The 20,623-nt window shown below is 42.2% G+C and overlaps 1 protein-coding gene across 3 annotated transcripts in view; it reads right to left on the bottom strand.

Annotated features, from left to right (window-relative positions):
• LOC309510846 (tripartite motif-containing protein 16-like) overlaps nt 1–20,385 on the bottom strand; it is a 37,841-nt gene extending 17,456 nt beyond the window's left edge. The window contains exons 1-6 of one of the 3 annotated variants that reach the window (XM_082185785.1): nt 19,640–20,378; nt 18,681–18,770; nt 18,362–18,595; nt 17,734–17,893; nt 17,268–17,315; nt 15,369–17,040 (exon numbers count right to left, since the gene is read on the bottom strand). In XM_082185785.1, coding sequence (XP_082041911.1) covers nt 16,520–17,040; nt 17,268–17,315; nt 17,734–17,893; nt 18,362–18,595; nt 18,681–18,770; nt 19,640–20,212 — 1,626 coding nt within the window. In that variant the 5' untranslated portion in view covers nt 20,213–20,378 and the 3' untranslated portion in view covers nt 15,369–16,519. Of the gene's footprint in view, nt 1–15,368; nt 17,041–17,267; nt 17,316–17,733; nt 17,894–18,361; nt 18,596–18,680; nt 18,777–19,639 lie in introns of those variants that run through there. The other 2 variants (XM_082185783.1, XM_082185786.1) reach the window with 2 other exon arrangements.
• Nucleotides 20,386–20,623: the final 238 nt, after the last annotated feature.

Raw genomic sequence — 20,623 nt, forward strand, 5'->3', positions numbered from 1 at the left:
AGACTACAACGTGTTGATTTTATCGCTTGTTTCTGCTTCTTGTTTTTCTTGTGTTTTGACAGTCATAGACAGTAAAATAAAGGTTTTGATCAGGAGATTCTGTCCTCTTTCAGAAGATGTGTGATAGCGCCCCCTACCGTATAACAGTGAAAACAGGAAAAATGTTCAATCAATGGAAAGAGTTAAAGCAATTATTACAAGTTGTGATCATAATGATAACAATATATAGAAGATTTGGCAGTTTTGTATGTTGATTCAGAGTTGGCATCATCTGATGTCCTCGCAGGGGTTGGCATCCTCTCTTCACAAGTGTTGGATCATCTGAAATCTTCATAAGAGGCTGGATCCAAACTGGAGCTGGCGTACTCAGGATCCCGAGGTAAAAACAGAAAAGCAAATGGAAAATAATCAGCGGAGCTGCTGTTTCAAGTATAGATAATCATGTGCTTTTGATCTGATATAACTGGAGTATAAGGTTATGAGGTGCATTATGTGAATGATTGGATAAAGAGATGTGTCTTTAATCTAGATTTAAACTGGGAGAGCGAGTCTGAGACCTGAACATTATCAGGAAGGCTATTCCAGAGTTTAGGAGCCAAATGTGAAAACGCTCTCCCTCCTTTAGTAGACTTAGAAATCCTAGGTACTACCAGAAGCCCAGAGTTTTGTGATATTAAAGAAAGTGATGGATATAGGGTGATAGAAGATCAGTTAAATACACAGGAGCTAAACCACTTAGGGCCTTATAGGTCAGTAGCAATACTTTTAATCTATACAGAACTTAATAGGTAACCAGTGTAGAGATGATAAAATTGGGGTTATATGGTCATATTTTCTTGCCCTAATAAGAAATCTAGCAGCTGCATTTTGGACTATCTGTAGCTTGTTTATTAAGGATGCAGGACAACCAGCTAGTAATGCATTACAATAATACAGTCTAAAGGTCATGAATGCATGAACTTGTAACAATCGGCCTAATAGGTAGCATTACAAGAATAAAAATGGTCAGATTAAACTGTGTGAGTTTGTTAAGTGTTTTAAAAGATGAGACCACAACAGAAATAAAGTGAATAAATGACGTGTATTTACAATCTCTTCCGGGAACTTAAAACACCACAATACAACAAAGAAGCCTTAGGCTGTTAAAAGCATAGAGTCCATTGGTTCCATACCATAAAACAGTCCTTAAGAGTCCTTGCGTGCTGTAAGTCCCAATGTGTAAGTGTCCACCGGTGTATATACAATCCTACAGTGACCGGGAGGGGACATGTTCGGTTCACTTATTTTTGTCGTGGCCACAACATATAAACTCGTGGGAACGTGATATTAATTCGTGGGAACGTCATATTAAGTCGTGGCCACGAGATCATTTTGTTGAGGTAACGACATCATTATGTCGTGGCCACGCGCTGCAAAGTCGTGGCCTCGAGATCATATGTTGAGGGAACGATATATTTTTCTCGTGGCCACGACTTCATATTTTGAGAGAACGACATCTATTTGTCGTGGCCACGAGTTGAGGGAGCCACAGCGGCCAATACTGTAACCGTACCATAGCATAGACTGGGCAACAGCAGAGATGGAGATGACAGAAGAAATAACATTTTACTTTAAATTAGGAATGTCATATAAAGATAGTGCGGTCTTTGGCATTAAGACATGGGTACGTTGTAAGTGAAAGACACATGAAGCGTGTCACAGGTCGGGGTGGGCCGAGCCGGACTGCACCCACCCCTGGAAACCGGGTACCACCTCGAGGAACGTGTCAAGGACCAGACAGACAAGGGAATAAAGGAATAACAGGTTTCTTTATTAAGTTAAGAGCAGTTATTTGAAAGATCCTAATTAAAATCTTCTTGTCACCAGAGGGAATTCGATGGCCCCCTGGACCGTAGAGGGGAGAACGATCGTGGCGGCCCTGCCACTCGTTGGAGAGGGATCGGAGGGAAACTCACACCATCTAGGTAGGTCACTGGGTAAGTACTCTTTACAGGACTCAAGAGGAAGTCGTGGTTATACGGACCCCATTCGGACTGGAACCAGGTAAGTATATCCCGGTAGGTGTCCTTTATGCCAGACCAAGTAGAACGGGGGCCTTTAGCCGGGACGTGAGGGAACCTTGGACAACAGGAAGACACTTCGATCGAGGCACGTGCCGCAGCTATTCCTTTTCCTTCTCAACAGGGGCAGCGGCTTGCAACGTAGGCATGGAGGGCTTCTCTCTTTCTGACCAGGGCGGAGGCCTTCACTGGGGCATGTGGGGACCACCAGGCGGACGAACACTTGGAGCGAAACGCTCCCTTCGGCTGTGTACTGCAACAATACAACAGGGTTCAACGGTTCAACGGTATACAAGCACTCGACAGTGATACCTTCTCTCTTTCTGAACGGGGCAGAGGCCTTCAATAGGGCATGTAGAGACCACCAGGCGGGGAGGACACTTTGAGCGAGACACTCCACTTCGGCTGTGCGCTGTAACCAGGTAGCAGGGTTTTAACTATTCAACAGCATATGAAACCTTCAGTTGAAATACCTTCTCTCTTTCTGAACAGGGCAGCGGCTTTCGATAGGAGCGTGTGGAGACCACCAGGCAGAGAGGATGCTTTAAGTGAGACACTCCGCTTCAGCTGTACACTGTAACAATGTAGCAGGGTTTAACAGTTCAACAGCATATAAAACATTCAGCATTAACAGAGCCAGGCTGTCTCAAAATGGTAAGTTGGGCACTCGATATATCAAAACCTTCCTTGGAGACAGCGGGTGAAAGACTGTAAGGAGAGAGTGCACAGCAGACTACTATTACTTCTCCACACGATGAACTTCACTCCATAACACAAACCGTGTGAATCGTCACTTCAGGCACTGCATTCCACTCGTACACCGTGCATTCAGGCCAGCACTCACCCACCGGTCTTTCTCCCACCAGATCAACTCTCGTCTCTCGCAAGGGCTCAACTTCTCTCCGGAGACAGCAGAAGACGGGTGCAGCGATCGTCACATTCAGCGAGGAGCGGACAAAAGTGGAGACAGATCAACAATTCACTCGGTGTACTAATTCACTCATGCCGCACACTTTCCAAACTCTCAACACCACTTCAGTGTTAGTGCATATAAACAACGGATCCAATACCCATCACTTTGCGTCTTTCCCACTGCTGACGATATTCCTTGGGTTTTCGCTGACAAATACTTCACTCTCTTTTCTCAACTTCTCAACTTCTCCACTTCTCCACTTCTCCACTTCTCCACTTCTCCACTTCTCCACTTCTCCACTTCTCAACTTCGATCTTCGCCCGCTTCACAGCCCAGCCTCAATAAAAGAACAACCCGTCGGCAAAAACACAGTATCTCACGGGAGGAGAACCCCCAGGCGGGGAGGAGAACCCCCAGGCGGGGAGGAGAACCACACGGCAGTCTGCTTCCTCTCTATTTTTAAAGCCCCATCTCAATACGTGTCCCTCTCACAACACTCTCTGTAATTACTCCACACCTGCTGTCAATCGGGCAATTGGCCTTGCTGCCATGGCAACAGATTCGCAGTGCAATAGAGACGGGTGTCCACTGGAGGTCTCCACAACAACACTGCATCACAAGGACTTTAGTCTTTTCTCTAATTTTTGTCACACCGTGACAAGCGCATTCTTATACTTTTTCTTATACTTTTTTGCATATTTAGGGACCGTCTCAAAATTACATGCGACATTGGCATAAACGTTTCTAACTTCAATTTGAAGACATTTGATGACATTTCAACAGCATTTGAAGACAATGACTTACAGTCATAAAACCAACTGTACATTGTTCACCCAGGTCTCATGTATGATGCACACCTTTTAGATTTTTGATATTTATGACAATAAACTGCTAAATCATATGCAAATATTGCATGACAGGCAAACTTTAACTTTTATTATTCACACACACAGCATCTCAGCCACCGCAAACACCGTTCATTCTCTTTTCAAATCACATCTTGCACATTTCAAGTGTTGTGGCAAAAACAATCATCATCACTGCATAAGAGACACCAATAATCAAATTGTATTTTAAAAGATATTTATTCTCTTCCATGAGGCTTAGTCACAAGATCACAGCAGCTTTACACAAGTGCCGGATCTGGGCCGAAACAATGTTGCTATATGGGAGGGCTTGGGTGGGAGAACAGATCACAGGTTTGCTGACAGAACACAGTCCCTGAACGAATGAACACACACACACACACACACACACACACACACACACACTGCACAATAACATACACAGAAGGCTGCATGCTAAGACTCCGGGAACCATAGTCACACACATGACTGAACACATCCCAGTCTGTCTGTTTATGACTGTGAAACTCAAGCTGTGATAACAACAGTATAGAGACTGGGGTTCTCACACCTTTTGACCAGTAAATGTCCACGACTTTCACAGTTGCTTGTATTTACTGGATAAAGATTTTCAAACATCACTGAAAACTTACAAACAAAACAAAAATATAGGATATGTTAACTGTCTTTCTTTTCAATTAAATGGCTTATATAGCCTAATATAAGGTATGCTCCTTGTTTTCACTTATTTGTAATTGATAAATAAAAACACATTGGGCCCTATCTTGCACCCAGCGCAAGTGACTTTGTACACCGACGCATGTATCATTCCTATTTTGCACCCGCGCAAAGCGGACTTTTCCCTCCACAGAAGCACGTCGGTTAACTAAGAAATACACTTGCGCTCCCGGGGGCGGTTCAGCGCAAAGAGGAGGCGTGTTCCGGCGCAAACGTTCCTTCTTGCTATTTTGCAGGTTTAGAAAACAATTGCGCCACTAACCAGGAAAAAATAGTTTAAAGTCAGTGGCGCGTTGCGCATGTTATTCATAGGCTATTTTAAGGGCGCATGCTTGGCCATAATCAATGTAGCGTGTGCACAACGCGCACTTTGATTCTCTCATCTACACAGAAGCAGCAGTTTTCATTTTTGCAAATCATACATTATTACGATAGATAGATAGATAGATAGATAGATAGATAGATAGATAAACAATTTATTATAAAAGCATACATCTAGCTTACACATTTACCCAAATTAACCGAAGTTAATTTGGGTGGGTTTCTCCATTTCAATGTAACTTCTCTCTTTTACGGCCGTGACGAGAGCGTTGCTCTCCTTGGCTGTGAACCGCTGCTGGCGCGCGCCTGGCAAATCCGCCGTTACAATAGCAATCCGCTATGGAAAAAGCGCATCTGCTCTTAAAGGGAATGTGAGATGACGCTCTGATTGGTTTATTTCACGTTACGCCCAAACCACACCTATGAATAATGAAGCTACTTCAGACCAACCCATTTTAGATTTGCGCCTGGCGCAAGAGTCATTTATCCCGCCGGGAAAATAGCAACAGCGCCGAGACCCGCCCACAAAGTTACTTGCGCTTTGCGCTTTGACACTTGCGTTTCAGATCGTTAAAATAGGGCCCAATATCTGTAAGGTGTCTAAACTACGAAGAGTTGAGCTTGAAGTGTGCTATATATATATATAGTTATATAATATAATGTAATGTGATAAAATATAATATAAAATAATATAATGTAATATAATATAATGTAATATAAAATAATATAATATAATATAATATAATATAATATAATATAATATAATATAATATACAGTACTGTGCAAAAGTCTTAGGCATGTTAATATCCCAGGGATTTGTACTTTACTTGAGTATGTTTTATTTGCATCTACTTTCACTCTTACTCCACTACAATATTAAAGACAAAGTTTACTTTTTACTCCGATACATTTCCCCATGCCCGCTCCAAGTATTTATCACACTGACTTTCCAAACCAATGAAAAACTTGGTTTTCTTTTGAAAAAAAGAACGCGCGAGGCCGCCCGCGACCGCGAGCTTGCGAGCTCTTTGCCAGTTACGCAACAGTTAGTTCGAGGTGGAAGATGACCGCTGAAACAGGTGATAGTGCAGCTCTTGCTGCCCGCAATGATCCCGAGATTCCCGACAGGGATCACCCATGGCCATATCTCAAGGATATGTTCGAATTCATTGAAGTCAAGGGAGATTCTTATCGGCTGAAATGTCTTCTTTGCCTGCCACAGGTGAATGAAATTTTAGCATTCAAAACTTTACCCTCAAATCTGAGAAAACATATTGAGGTGAGTTGACGTTAATGTTGTTACTATTGTTAGCCAAGTGATTTCATATTGAAACGTGTCTTGTAAACAGCTATCTAACGTTAGTCAAGTTAGCTAACGTACTCGGTTACTAACGTAACCTCGGTTCTCTCTAGAAGAGGGAACGAGTACTTGCGTAAGTATCTTACGCTAGGGGAAAACCTCTTTTCCTCGAGATATTGAAGCCAAAAATTATCCTTAATTTTGCAATAATGTAAAACGCATTGCAGCAGCATGCAGACATGGGCGAGACAGCTCGCGCGCCCATTGGCTGCTCTGCGGCAACTGCACCAGCCTATTGATAGAGGCCCCTCATGACGTCAGAACCAATGAGGGTGCTTCGCGCCCATTACGTCATGTCCCGCCGAAAGCGGGTGGGGCTAGGGCTATAAATACGGCCCAGAGAGGCTGGTTTGGTCAGTTTTTCATCGCTGAAGCGAATCAGAACATGACGCATGCACGGCAAGATACGCAAGTACTCGTTCCCTCTTCTAGAGAGAACCGAGGTTACGTTAGTAACCGAGTACGTTCTCTTACGAGAGGTCTCTCGTACTTGCGTAAGTATCTTACGCTAGGGGAACACAATGTAAAACGCCGTGCGTGCTTGAGACATAACACTAAAGTCCCAAGGGCAGGTGCCCGGGGCTCATACAGTGCCTAATCACAAGGGACTCACAGAGAATCCGGGAAGAGGGGCTAGAATAGCATCATTCCTGTAATATGGAGCTCTGATAAGAGCATGTTATATCAAGTGTTCCACACAGCCAGGGCGAACTCGGCCTGGACTGGTAAATATGGGGGACTTACGCACTGCCCACAGAAGTATACAGACGATCAGTGATCGACGCTCTAGCAGTTTCAGCATCCTGAGCCGATAGCATCGGGCGGGCAATACTGAAAAATTAAACCGAGAGCAACCTAGCTTTTAAAGCGGGAACCTCGAGGTTATAAAACCTTATAAATGTAGACGGGGAGGCCCAGCCTGCCGCCATACAGATATCTTGCAAGGCAATCCCACTGGATCAAGCCCACGACGAGGCCATGCCTCTTGTGGAGTGCGCTTTGACACCTATCGGGCATTGCAGGCCCTTGGATGTGTAAGCTAGCGCTATAGCATCAACTATCCATCTGGATAGACTCTGTTTTGATGCAGCTAGTCCCTTAGAACATCCGCTGACCAAAACAAAGAGCTGCTCCGTCTGTCTGAAAACAGATGAGCGAGACACATAGGCTCTTAACGCCCTGACCGGGCAAAGGAAGCCTGCGTCCCCTTCCTCTTCAGATACCGGCAGGGCCTACAGGGAGATAACCTGTGCCCTAAACGGTGTATTGAGGGATTTAGGAACATATCCGTGCTTTGGTTTGAGTATGACTCTCGAGTCATTAGGCCCAAACTCCATACACGTCGCGCTCACTGAGAGCGCTTGCAAATCCCCTATGCGCTTCACTGAAGCGAGAGCCAGAAGAAACACTGTTTTGAAAGACAAGAGTTTCAGGTCTATTGACTGTATTGGCTCGAATGGGGCACCTTTCATGGCTTCCAGAACCGTGGAAAGGTCCCAAACGGGAACTGAGGGAGGTCTGGGAGGGTTCAGCCTCTTAGCTCCTCTAAGGAAGCGAATGACCAGATCGTTCCTTCCTAATGACTGGCCAAGCGGTGGTTCAGCGAACGCTGCTATGGCCGCCACATAAACTTTGAGCGTGGATGGGGTTCTGCCCTTATCCAGAAGCTCTTGTAAAAAGGAGAGAACCTCCGGCACCCCACAGCGTGAGGGTGAAGTGCCACTCGCTGTACACCAGCTAGTGAACACAGACCATTTTGAGGAATAGAGCCGCCTCGTAGACGGGTACCCGTTGATGGCCCACACATGTAGGGACCAAAGCTCCGGGTAAGGATGCCAGATCGAGCCGTTTGCCTGCGAGAGGAGATCCCTCCTCACCGGTATCGGCCACGGGGCGGTACTCGTCAGCTGCATCAGGACTGGAAACCAGACTCGGTTTGTCCAAAAATGGGGCGACGAGTAGCACCGGGCATCTGCTCTCCCTGATTCGCTCTAACACCTGGGGTAGGAGCGTGACAGGGGGAAACGCATAGAGCGGGCAGCGGGGCCACGTGAGCCAGCGCATCCCTGCTCTTGGAGAAAAATTCCTGACAATGAGCGTTCTCTTGAGACGTTCTATTTTCGCTCTGCCAAATGTCCTCCATAGCAGTTTGACTGTCTGTGGGTGTAAAGACCATTCTCCTGCCGGAAGATAGTTTCTGGACAGTCTGTCTGGTCCCACATTCAGATGGCCGGGCACATACGCTGCCCTGAGCGAGCGCAGATTGTGCTGAGCCCAGACCAGGAGGTGTTCCGTCAGCCTGTGAAGGATTCTGGATCTGATACCTCCTTGGTGATTTATATAAGCCACCACTGACATGTTGTCCGAACGGACCAAGACGTGGTGTCTTTTATCTGGGGACAAAAAACGCCTCAGCGCGTTGTCGACTGCCATCATTTCCAGGCAGTTTATATGCAGAAGCTTCTCCCGTTCCGACCACTGGCCGAATAACGGTCTGCCCTCGAGCAGCGCTCCCCATCCCGAGGTTGAGGTGTCCGTAGACACCACCTTCACACTCGAGGAAGTCCCCAGGCTTACTCCTGACCGGTACCAGTCGGTCACTGTCCAAGGTTTCAGAGCTGCGACGCATTTCTGATCGACCTTGAGGCGCGCGAGACCGGAGGTCCAAGCTCTGCGCGGCGCACGCTTTCAACCAATACTGCAGCGGGCGCATGCGAAGCAGACCCAGCTGAAGCACTGAGGATGCTGAAGCCATGAGACCCAGCATCCTTTGAAACTTTTTGAGCGGGACTAAAGCGCTGTGGCGAAAAATCTCTGTCATTCGCTGAATACTTAGTCTGCGCTGCGGCGACAGCTGTGCTGTCATAGACAGCGAGTCCAGATCTGTGCCCAGAAAATATATTTTCTGACTGGGAGACAGCGCCCAATTGACTGTGAGACCTAAATTCTCGAGGTGATCGAGTAATATGGTCCTGTGTTCTATGAGCTCCGACTGTGATCGAGCTAGAACCAGCCAATCGTCCAAATAATTCAGCACTCGTACGCCTCGGAGCCTGAGGGGTGCAAGCGCTGCATCCATGCACATTGTGAATGCGCGAGGTGCCAGGGATAGGCCAAATGGCAGGACTGTGTACTGATATGCCTGACCCTCGAAGGCGAATCTCAAAAATCGCCTGTGACGTGACGCTATTTGTATTTGAAAATAAGCGTCTTTCAGATCTATTGACATGAACCAGTCCCCTTGGCAAATTTGCGAGAGGATTTTCTTGGTCGTGAGCATTCTGAACCGTCGTTTCAGAAGTGCTTTGTTTAGTCGTCTTAGATCTAGAATGGGTCTGAGACCCCCGTCTTTTTTTTTTTTTTTTTTGGGGTACCAGAAAATATCTGCTGTACATGCCCCCTTCGCTCTGAGCTTGTGATAAGGGTTCTATAGCCCCTTTGCTCAGTAACTTCGCTATTTCGGCTCGAAGTAGGTGTGTTACTTCCTTTTTCACCGTAGTATCGATTCGCGCCGCCTTGCGTTGCGGGCGTCGACCGAACTGTAGCGAATAGCCTCTTTCTATAATGTCTAGCACCCACTTCGAAACCCCGGGTAGCCTTGCCCATGCGTTTGCACGAATGGCTAGGGGTTGAATGCGAAGCGCGCTCTGGTCGCTCAGCGACAGAGGGGCTTCAGTGTGCTGCAACATAAGCGTCGCGCTTATGACATTTGAGGCAGGGGGCGCGCTGATAACAGCGGGCAGATTGCCCGCGCTCGACTCCTCTGCGGTGGTCAACCGAGATGGGGAGGGCTGGGCGAGTCCCGTAAGACCTGTCATGTCTATGTGTGAATGTGGGCGTGGGATAGCGGGCACATTTACAACACTGAGAGCATTGTCCGCCTGAGCAGAGCGAATGCATGTTGTTTCGTTTTACAGAAACCTTGAGACATGCAGAACGTAGTGTTTGTGGGCACTGGGCAGTGGGCACATTTACCACATTTAATGCGCAATCGATCTGGGTCGATTTCATGTGCGCGAGCCCTGTGTGACGGGCTGTTTTTCTGTGTAGGAATGAACACTGGGCAGTGGGCATTTTGTCTACACTCATAACACCATCGGCCGTGGCCGGAACACCAGAAAATACACTCTTATGGGATTTATCTGGGTAGCCGTAAAAGCGGCGTTTGTGTGCAGGCAAGCGGGCTGTGTCGCCGACTTGTTTACTGCAGAATACACTGGAACAGTCGCATTTACTGGAACTGAACGAGCGAGAAGTTGCCATAGACACGGAGGCGCAGTCTCGGAGAAGGATGCCAGGTGAGTCCGCAGAGTCACCATAAGCAGTAACTAGCTCGCAGTGAGGGCAGTAGCCGTCAGTGAGCGCGAGAGCTGCGCGTCCTCAGGAAAGGGGCGTCTTTTTCAATGAGAAAAAGCGGCTCTTTTAGTGCAATGAGAGTGTGTGTCGCGGCGGCGAACACACACATACACAAAACACAGTAGCAGAGAAAAGGATATGTACGCCGGAAAGCGTGAGCAGGAACGGCGACTGAAGGCGGCGAGTTGTCGACCGGCAGCTTCAGATGCAGACTAATCCCGCTGGGTGCTTGAATCAGACGGCGCGGCTTCCTCTCAGGATCCAGCGATGCGTAGGCCCGCTGAAGAGATGAAAAACTGACCAAACCAGCCTCTCTGGGCCGTATTTATAGCCCTAGCCCCACCCGCTTTCGGCGGGACATGACGTAATGGGCGCGAAGCATCCTTATTGGTTCTGACGTCATGAGGGGCCTCTATCGATAGGCTGGTGCATTTGCCGCAGAGCAGCCAATGGGCGCGCGAGTTGTCTCGCCCATGTCTGCATGCTGCTGCAATGCGTTTTACATTATTGCAAAATTAAGGATAATTTTTGGCTTCAATATCTCGAGGAAAAGAGGTTTTCCCCAAGCGTAAGATACTTACGCAAGTACGAGAGACCTCTCGTAAGAGAACGCATATTGATGCTAACGGTGGCAGCCAGACTTGGGGTTGTGTGCAGGCTTGGGAGGGTTACTTTAAAAATGTATTCCGTTACAGTTACAAATTACTTCATAAAAAAAGTATTCAGTAACGTAATCCAAGTACTATAATATGAAAGTAATGTAACTGATTACTTTTGGATTACTTCAAGGTCACGTATATAAATAAAGTCAAGCAAGAATAAATATTATTAAAAAAATATAAATAAACTTATTTATTAAGAATTTGGTCTAGTATACAATATTTGCAAAATATACACACAGGCCTGAATATATATTTATGTAAAGGGCTATACAGACATCTAGTGGCTAATGTATGGTATTACAGATTATTTTGTTTTATTTTTAACTAATTTTTTACAAAAAAATAAAAACACAACATTTAACATTTTTACACAATCTACATATTAGTTTATTTTAAAATAGGCCAACATGTTGACTAAAGCCGTGATCTTTCTTAATTTGCCTGACTGAACTTGGGGCGTTGGCAGTGGGAGTTCCCCTACGTTACCTAGACAGCGAACATCCCGTTACGCGAGAAAAGATTAAGAAAGGACATTTTGGGTACTAAAAAAGCTACTCTCCTAATTTCTACAAAATAGCAGCAGAATTTCCATGAATTAAAAGCGATTTTACCCCCAGGCAGCATCGTTTCTACTAGCAGCAGTGGTTCAATCTGCGTCTAAGGAGATTGTAGAAAGCTGTTATTTGCGCATGCACCAGCGGGTGGCACACGTGAGTCATTACTGGCAACAGAACCAGGAACTACTGTATAATCAAGCAGCGCTTAATATAGTGTTATTATGCCAAAATACTTATTTATTTAGTTTTAAATGAAACTATTGTAATCCTGAAAGTATTTCCCCTTTTTTCAAAATGTAACTATAATCTGATTACTACGTTTTTTGACGTAACTGTAACGGATTACAGATACTGGATTTTTGTATCCTGATTACATAACGCCGTTACATGTATTCCGTTACTCCCCAACCCTGGTTGTGTGTGATTAAACCGTAAGCTGATGCTGGAGAGAATCAAGCTAGTAAGCTCAGCTGATTCTCCCTGCAGGCTGCCGATCGGTCATTGATGATCCAGTCGGAGGTAGACTTGGAAAAGCTGACTAGTCAGGTTTGCCACACTAACGTTAGCCCAGTGTTTCCCAAACTTTTTTCTTCCGCGGCACACTATTTACTATGGAAACATCTCACTGCACACCACCATGATATTAAACGGGTCACAAAATAACAGCAGATAGCCATGCTTTTGAATGCAGCTATGTTGCCTGTTGCTATGTAGCCAATGCATTTTTTATTAGAAATAATGACATGAAAACGTGATTTAAAGAAATGGTAAACCTACAATTTTAGCCATAAAAATTATTTTTAAAAACGCGAATATGGATTTTTCCTGCACCACACCTGGGCAGCTCTTACATCACACCAGTGTGAGGCAGCAGATATTTGGCATGCTGTGCTGATCACACCAGTCTGCTGAAGACCTTTCCCTCCATCTGCAAGTTGTACACATAGACAGTATAGGTTGTACATCGGGTTAAACACACCCCTTCCTGCCTCAGCGGTGTGTGAGAGGCTGTTTAGTATAGCAGGACTTTTATTTAGCCCCAGGAGAGCCAGGATGGACTCTAGCAATTTTGAAAATCAGCATTTGCTAAAGCTGAACAGAAGCTTTTACAACTTTGAATAGTATTGTGTAGCTTAATGGTGTGTTTTGAAGATATTTCAACTTAAAGAGGTGGTTCTTCCTCATTGATATTCTGAAACAGTCTTACCTTGTATCTTGCACATCTTCTGTTTGATGCAGCTATAATGTTATGGAACATGTCTATTGAAAGTTCAACCCTTATACTGCGATAAGGTGCTTCATTGTCTCTTTTGATTGTAAATCTAACAAATTCTTAAAGGAATACTCCACTTTAAAATGAAAATTCTGTCATCATATACTCACCCTCATGTTGTTTCAAACCTGTATGAATTTCTTTCTTCTGCTGAACAGAAAGGAAGATATTTAGAAGAATGTCAGTAACCAGGCAGTTTCTGGGTCCCATTCACTTCCATAGTATATTTTTTTCCTATATGGAATAGGGCTGGGTATTGACACAAATTTCACAATTCGATTCGATTTCGATTCACAAGCTTGCAATTCGATTCGATTCCGATTCGATTCAATATTGATTATTTTGGTACAATACATGGCAAATTTTCTCAAGGAAAACAAATCTCTTAACTAATGCTGTAAACTATGGGAGTCAGTGGTAGCATACTAGGCTTCATTAGCCTACTATAATATTGAAGGTAAAAATGAACTGATTTGTATACAAACACTTAAATTACACTTTTATTTATTTTTATAATAATAAAGTTATATGAAATATAAACATTTAAATGGTGGCTGTCATAAAAACCTGCCAGATTTAGTCAAACATGCATTAAAAATTGAAGAACATTAAAAATTATAATGAATATGTAATATGGTGCATATATTTAGCAGAATGCTCCTCTCTGGAGTTAATTTTTCTAGCTGACAAGTTTGTTTAACTTGTTAACAAGTTTAACTTGTTCATAAACAAGTTTATGGTCACTGGATATGGTTTTTCTGAGGTAAATGTGACGTTACATGACATTGATTACAAACTGATTTACTGATGTCTTTCCACGGTGGAAACACTGAGCGATTCCATGTCACATGATACGGAATTGGAGAAGTTCTACTCTACCTTTTAACATACTTTCAGATGCTCATTCATGTTTATTTCGCACTGTAACTGGTGTTATTAAGGTGGAAGAGAAGATCATGTGCGCGCTGCTGCTTCTCTAGAGCTGAGCTGTGCCAGAGTGATCTCACGCCACAGCGCCAAAATGGTATTTATGTTTTGAATTTCGTAAGAAAATGGACGTAATTTGAAATATGAGACTTTGTTTCATATCAATAGTAACAAAGCACAAAGATTATTGCGATTTATTGGATGGGATGCGCGCTATGTTACATTCATTCATCAGCTGAAAACAGGATGACTAATCGATTCTTGGGATTTAAGCATCGATATCGGTTCGTAAAAATGAGAATCGATTAAAATCGAGAAATCGATATTTTTTACCCAGCCCTACTATGGAAGTCAATGGGACCCAGAAACTGCCTGGTTACTGACATTCTTCTAAATATCTTCCTTTCTGTTCAGCAAAAGAAAGAAATTCATACAGGTTTGAAACAACATGAGGGTGAGTATATGATGACAGAATTTTCATTTTAAAGTGGAGTATTCCTTTAATTGCAGTATCTAATCTCATCATTTGTTCAATTAAAACATTGCATATCACTCCCAAAACAATTGATCTGCTTAATTATTGATATTTACAGTTAATTTGAATATTTATTTTTTACTTCCGGTACTCAAGTATGTTTTAAATCGAAAACTTTTGTACTTTTACTCAAGTGATGTTTGAATGGAGGACTTTCTACTTTTACTGTAGTCATTTTTTATTTAGATACATCTACTTTTACTTGAGTATAACTTTTGAGTACTTTTACCACCCCTGCTTGTGTTAAAATGCTGTAAAGTGAGAATGCTTTCAAAAATAAAATCACAAATTGAATTTATTTATGATTTAACTTCTATTAACTAATTCAAATCAATATATGGTGTAACGACCCTTTGCATTTAAAAGGCTTTTGTCCAGGTACACTTGCGCATAGTTTTTCAGGTAGCTTTGCAGGAAGGTTTCTTCAAGCATCTCGGAGACGTCCTCTCTGACAGGTGCACTCGGACAGAAACAAAAGAAAAATGCTGACATCTGCTGCTTATTGTGTTATTGCAGACATCTGAACATTCACAGAGTCTGTACTTGCTTTCAAGAAAAACAAAAACTCGCAAGAATACTTTTCTTTTACAAGTTTTTGCACTCAGTTTTTTTTTAAAGTGAATGCAATTTTTAGATTTATTGAGCTTTTTACTTTTTATGCATGTGACATTTTTGTGCACTTTTCTCTTTTTATGTTCTATTTATAATTATATATAAATATGCATGTGTTAATAAAGTATAAATGTACACACACAATATTTTAACTTTTATGTTTGTGTTTTTGAAACATCTTGCGAGGGGAGGCAACACCAAAGCAAACGCCCATGCATAGTTTTATTGTGGATTTATGGCCTGACATATATTCATATTCATATGTTCATGAATGTGTATTGGGTTCTGACCAGCCAAAACAAACTTTGTTGCATTATTTTATTATAATTATATTTTTATATGTATAATATTATCACTGCTGCTTTGAAACAATCTGTATCATAAAAAGCACTTTATAAATAAAGGTGACTTGACTTGATTTGATGAATATGTGAATAAAACATCTGCATTATCACACAGTAATCTGTCTGAAAAGAGTTAAAGTCCCCCTGTAGTCAATCATTTTATCCCTTAAAACTCACCTTTGAATTTGAATTCACCAAATTGACACATTTAAATGTTTTTTTTTCCTTTGAAAAAAAAACCTGATTCAAGCCTTACAACAGCTTGAATGTAACTCTACACTCTTGCCTCATTTAGTATATACGGTTCTATGAAAATGCAAATGAGCCCCGCCTCCACTCACTCACTCCAGCTCAGAGATCCACTGGTTGACGATCACATGTTGATCTGATTGGTTACAAGGTAGTTTGTGACGTCAGAAAAACCAGTGATTTCAAACCGTGTTTTTGAGACTGTCTTTGGTTCACTGCAGTTTTAAGAAGAAAATACTCAGCAATGGTGTCGACTTATGAATCTGCACATGGTTTGTCTTAAAGCATATTAAAAACAGCACATAGACATATAAACAACATTAAAAACTTGATTTTCACCACAGGGGGACTTTAAAAATAAATAAAATGTCAGTATCCAGAACACCAAGTCAAGACACTCTGTGTACTGTACATCAAACACATCAAAAGATTATAAATGTCTCTGAGCTTGTATCATTACTTTATAGAAAAGACAAGTTGTTTTAGTAGTATTATATTCTGACTACTTGGATTATATAAATCTTAAGAGCAACAAAATCTTGTGAATTTGTTCACTATAGAATGAAATAGCCTAACATTGTTGCATCTTGTTTACTCACATCTTGAGGTTTCCAAAAATCATGTGAAAATGTAAGAGACTCTAAAACACTAAAGTTCAGCTATATTAATGAAAATTAAAATAAGAGTCTCTGTAACATCTCACTGTCACTGATTTATCAGCTCAAAGTATTCTGGGTAAAATCTCTCTACAGTCTATTCTGAAACATCAACACAGTTTCACTGATGATCCAGAACCAACGTAAAACCCAGGATAGAGCGTCTGAGTGAATGTGGTCTGGACTGTGTGGATGAGGCTCATTGTGTCAGAGACGCTGTAGAAGGACAGAGTTCCTGCACTGTGATCCACATACACTCCTATTCTTCTGCTGATGGACTTTACAGGGAGAGAAGTGTGTGTGTTATTGTGCCAGAATGAGTATCTGGAGGAAGAGCAGGACAAACTCCAGGACTGATCATTACGTCCAAATCCACACTCATAACCCGATCCCTTCCTGCTGATGCTCTTATATGACACTGATATATACACATATTCACCACTGCACTCAATCTCCCAGTAACAGCGTCCACACACACTCTCTCTACACAACACCTGATGCCACCGATCAAATCTGTCTGGATGATCAGGATACGACTGTTGTGTGTTAGTGTCAGTAATCACTCTGTTCCTCTCAGACAGACTGAGGTGTTCATTCACTGTGTTCAGATCCAGAGTCAGCTGATGGGAATCTGATGGAGAGAAAACACATCAGAATCAGGAATTATGAATCTGTCTGATCTTTTAATGTATCTGAACAATGTATCATCAGTGTCTCAGTGCAGCTGATCAGATATCCTGTGCAAATCATCATTTACATGATCAATTATAAAACTCTTCTATCATGTTTATTTCTCCTTCTAAAGGAAGAACATGAACACATTCAGTGAGTTTTTCTGCTTGTTTCTCAGTGACTTACATTGTAGGAAGTCGTTCCTGGTCTTGGGATTCATGTTGGAGAATGTGACTGTGGAAATAAACAGACATGAACAGTGTGAAGAGAAATGACAAGATAAAATACATCCATTTCTAAGACGTTTCTAATCTGATATTAGATGATGCAGGACTCATTTCTGAGAACAGAAGAATCTCCAGATGCCTCATATATAAAACACACGTATCGGATTCAATCCTAAATTTCAATGGATTTCAATTTCAATACATAAGTATTTATTACTTGTAAACCATCAAGGGATGTTTGTGGCTGTTCTGTAGAGTTGATGCACTTGAATTAAAGATGAACTGTGATTTATAAAGTGGGATGCGTTTAGGAAAATTATTTGTGTGCATGTTTTATAAATCATAGGAATATTTCAGAAACTGTTGTACGTTCATATTTCGGATCATTCTCCACACGTCTGTATAAACGAGGCGCAGGACTTTACCTCTATCAGAGATCTTCTTGAGCTCCTCTTTGCAGAAATCCTCCAGTTTGTCTCTCAGCTGACGGACAGATTCTCTCACGCCATCAAAAGAGGAGAGAGAACTGAAGGAAACGTCGGGTTCGTCTGTAGATTCAGGAGGTGCTGAGAGAGACTGGAAACTCTACAGAAAACACAAATCAAAACTCATCATCTCCACACTTCAGCCAATAACCTGCACTATATCAGATCTGAGCGGCTCTTGTTGACTTCACTTCTCTTCAGTGACTCGCTTCAATCCAGCACTTTCACACAATCAGCACATTCTTCTCATATTCATCATTTAATGCTACAAACTCTAGTATTTCACACTTACACTCCTTGTGAAAAAGAAAGTACCGTACTTGTAACAGAAATAATATACTTTAAAATATATAAGTGCAGATTGGCTGTAATGTTTTCAGAAACTTGCATGTTATTTGCAGTTAAATGAATGTGGAATAGTTTAATGTTTTTATTAAATGCAAATAGCTGAGCTTTAGAGTGTTTTTTTGCCCTGCTTAAGTTAGTCTCATTCTGCTCTCATGAAATGTTTCTCTGTGAGTCTCTTGCTCAAGTCCACTATGATCCAGTTGTTCTAGATCTCTGTTACCTGCAGGAACTGGATGTGATGGTGTGTGTGTGAAAGCTGCTCCAGCTCAGCGTCTCTCCTCCTCAGATCATTGATCTCCTGCTCCAGTCGCTCCAGTCGTCCTTCAGCTCGACTCACTGCAGTCTTTTCCTGATCTCTGATCCGCTGTGTCGCCTCAGAGCGGCTTCTCTCAATGGAGCGGATGATCTCAGTGAAGATCTTCTCACTGTCCTCCACTGCTGTGTGTGCAGAGCGCTGTTACACACACATCACAATCACACAGTGAGTTCAGTGAGTCCAAACTGAGACGTCTCACACTTCTCTTCTTCTCCAGACTCACTTTATGAGACTCCACAGCCTCTCTCAGCTGATGAAGATCTTTCTGTCTCTGCTGGATTCTCTGACGGATCTTCATCTGCGTCTCCTTCAGCTGTGTCTGGAGGACAAACCAATAACAGCAAATGACACATAAAACTACTATCACACAATAAGGGTTAAAGATCTAGCATGGCAAGTTTATACTGTAGGTTCAAACAACAGATCAGTGAAGTTTGATGTTATTGACGTCATCATCTTTGATTTGGGCTCTGTGTACATGAGTTGATCAATGATTTGATTTGATTTGTGAATCAAAATTGGTTCTTTAAAAAATAAATACTTTTAAAAGTAGCATTCCTTTAAAAAAGTGTATGTGAATAATATACTTTAAAAGAATATACTTTCAGTGTGAACTGAACATAATGTTTACAGACACGTATTTGCATGTTGCCATTATATGAAAATGTATTTTATAATTTATATTTATACTTCAAAATAAGTGCACTGCTTTAAAGCACGGAGCAAAAGACATTGAAATATTAAAAATTATTAAAAGGTACTTTAAAGTAAAACCTTTAATTTAACATTACAAAGTGTATTTATTAAGTGAAACAGTCATGAACATTTACTCTCTTTAAGTGAACTTAAATGGCCTTTCATTTCATTTCATTAATATTATATTATCTACAGTTTTTTATTTATTTATTTAAATATACTTTTAATTTGAAGTAGGCTACACTACAAGTGCACGTTAATACAATTAATCACACTTCGTTTTTAAACCACCTTTTTGGAGCTTGAAACTTTTGTACCTCATTGACTTTCAATGTATAGAGTAAAATAGACGAGACATTCTTCAAAATATCATCTTTACAATCTACAGAAGAAAGTGAGTCAAACCGGTTTGGAACAACATGAGTAAATGAGTGAGTAAATGAAGACACTTTCATTTCTGCGTGATCAATCTCTCTCAGCTCATACCTGTGTCTCTGTCCTCTGTGCTGCAGTTGATACAGTTTTGTGGTTTTTATGTTCATACTCTTTACACCGCAAACAAATACATTCTTGATCAGTGACACAGAACATTTCTAGCTCTTTATCATGTTTACGGCAGATCATGTCCTGCAGTCGTCCAGTGGCATCAATCACTTTGTGTGGTTTACGAGAGTGATATTCCTCATGACGGTCAAAATGAGTTTGACAGTAAGATTCCTGACACACCAGACAGGACTTGACGGCTTTGTATTTTCTTCCAGTACAGACGTCACACTCCACGTCTCCAGATCCAGCGTAACAGTCAGCAGGAAGTTTAGTCTTCTTCAGTTTCTCCACCAGTTCAGCCAGAATGGTGTTTTTAGCTAAAGCAGGTCTTGGACTGAAGGTCTGTCTGCACTGAGGGCAGCTGTAGACTCTCTTCTCATCCTCCTGATCCCAGCAGTCTGTAATACAGATCTTACAGTAACTGTGTCCACAGGGAATAGCCACTGGTTCCTTTAGGAGATCCAGACACACTGGACACGTGAACTCATCCTGAGAAAATCTGGCTTCTGCCATTTTACTGCATGAATACAGAGAGACACAAACACACAACAGCTCAACAACACTTCAGTTTCTGTTTCCCTGAACTGAGGAGCAGAAATAGTTTCCTGGTTCTGTGTTTGAGTGACGTGTGTAAAATAGGCGTGTCCATAAAGCAGCTTCCTCGTTCATACACACACTTTACTGCTGTGTTTACTGTATGTGTCATAATTACGAGTTCTGAGCTCATGAATGACAGAGCGAATATTTAGGCTACTCATGAATGCATGTTTCTATATACTGTGTCAAAGTAATGTCAACATGTCAAAACGTACAGTTCTAAGATAATACAGATCATGCTAGCTAACATCATGTGTTAATTTAGGCAGAAACAATGAGCTCATTAACCCTTTCCCCACCAGAGTCTTTAAAAAAATTGCAACTGCC

Source organism: Leuciscus leuciscus (genome assembly GCF_965113295.1).
Source record: "Leuciscus leuciscus genome assembly, chromosome: 1".
Classification (NCBI taxonomy): domain Eukaryota; kingdom Metazoa; phylum Chordata; class Actinopteri; order Cypriniformes; family Leuciscidae; genus Leuciscus; species Leuciscus leuciscus.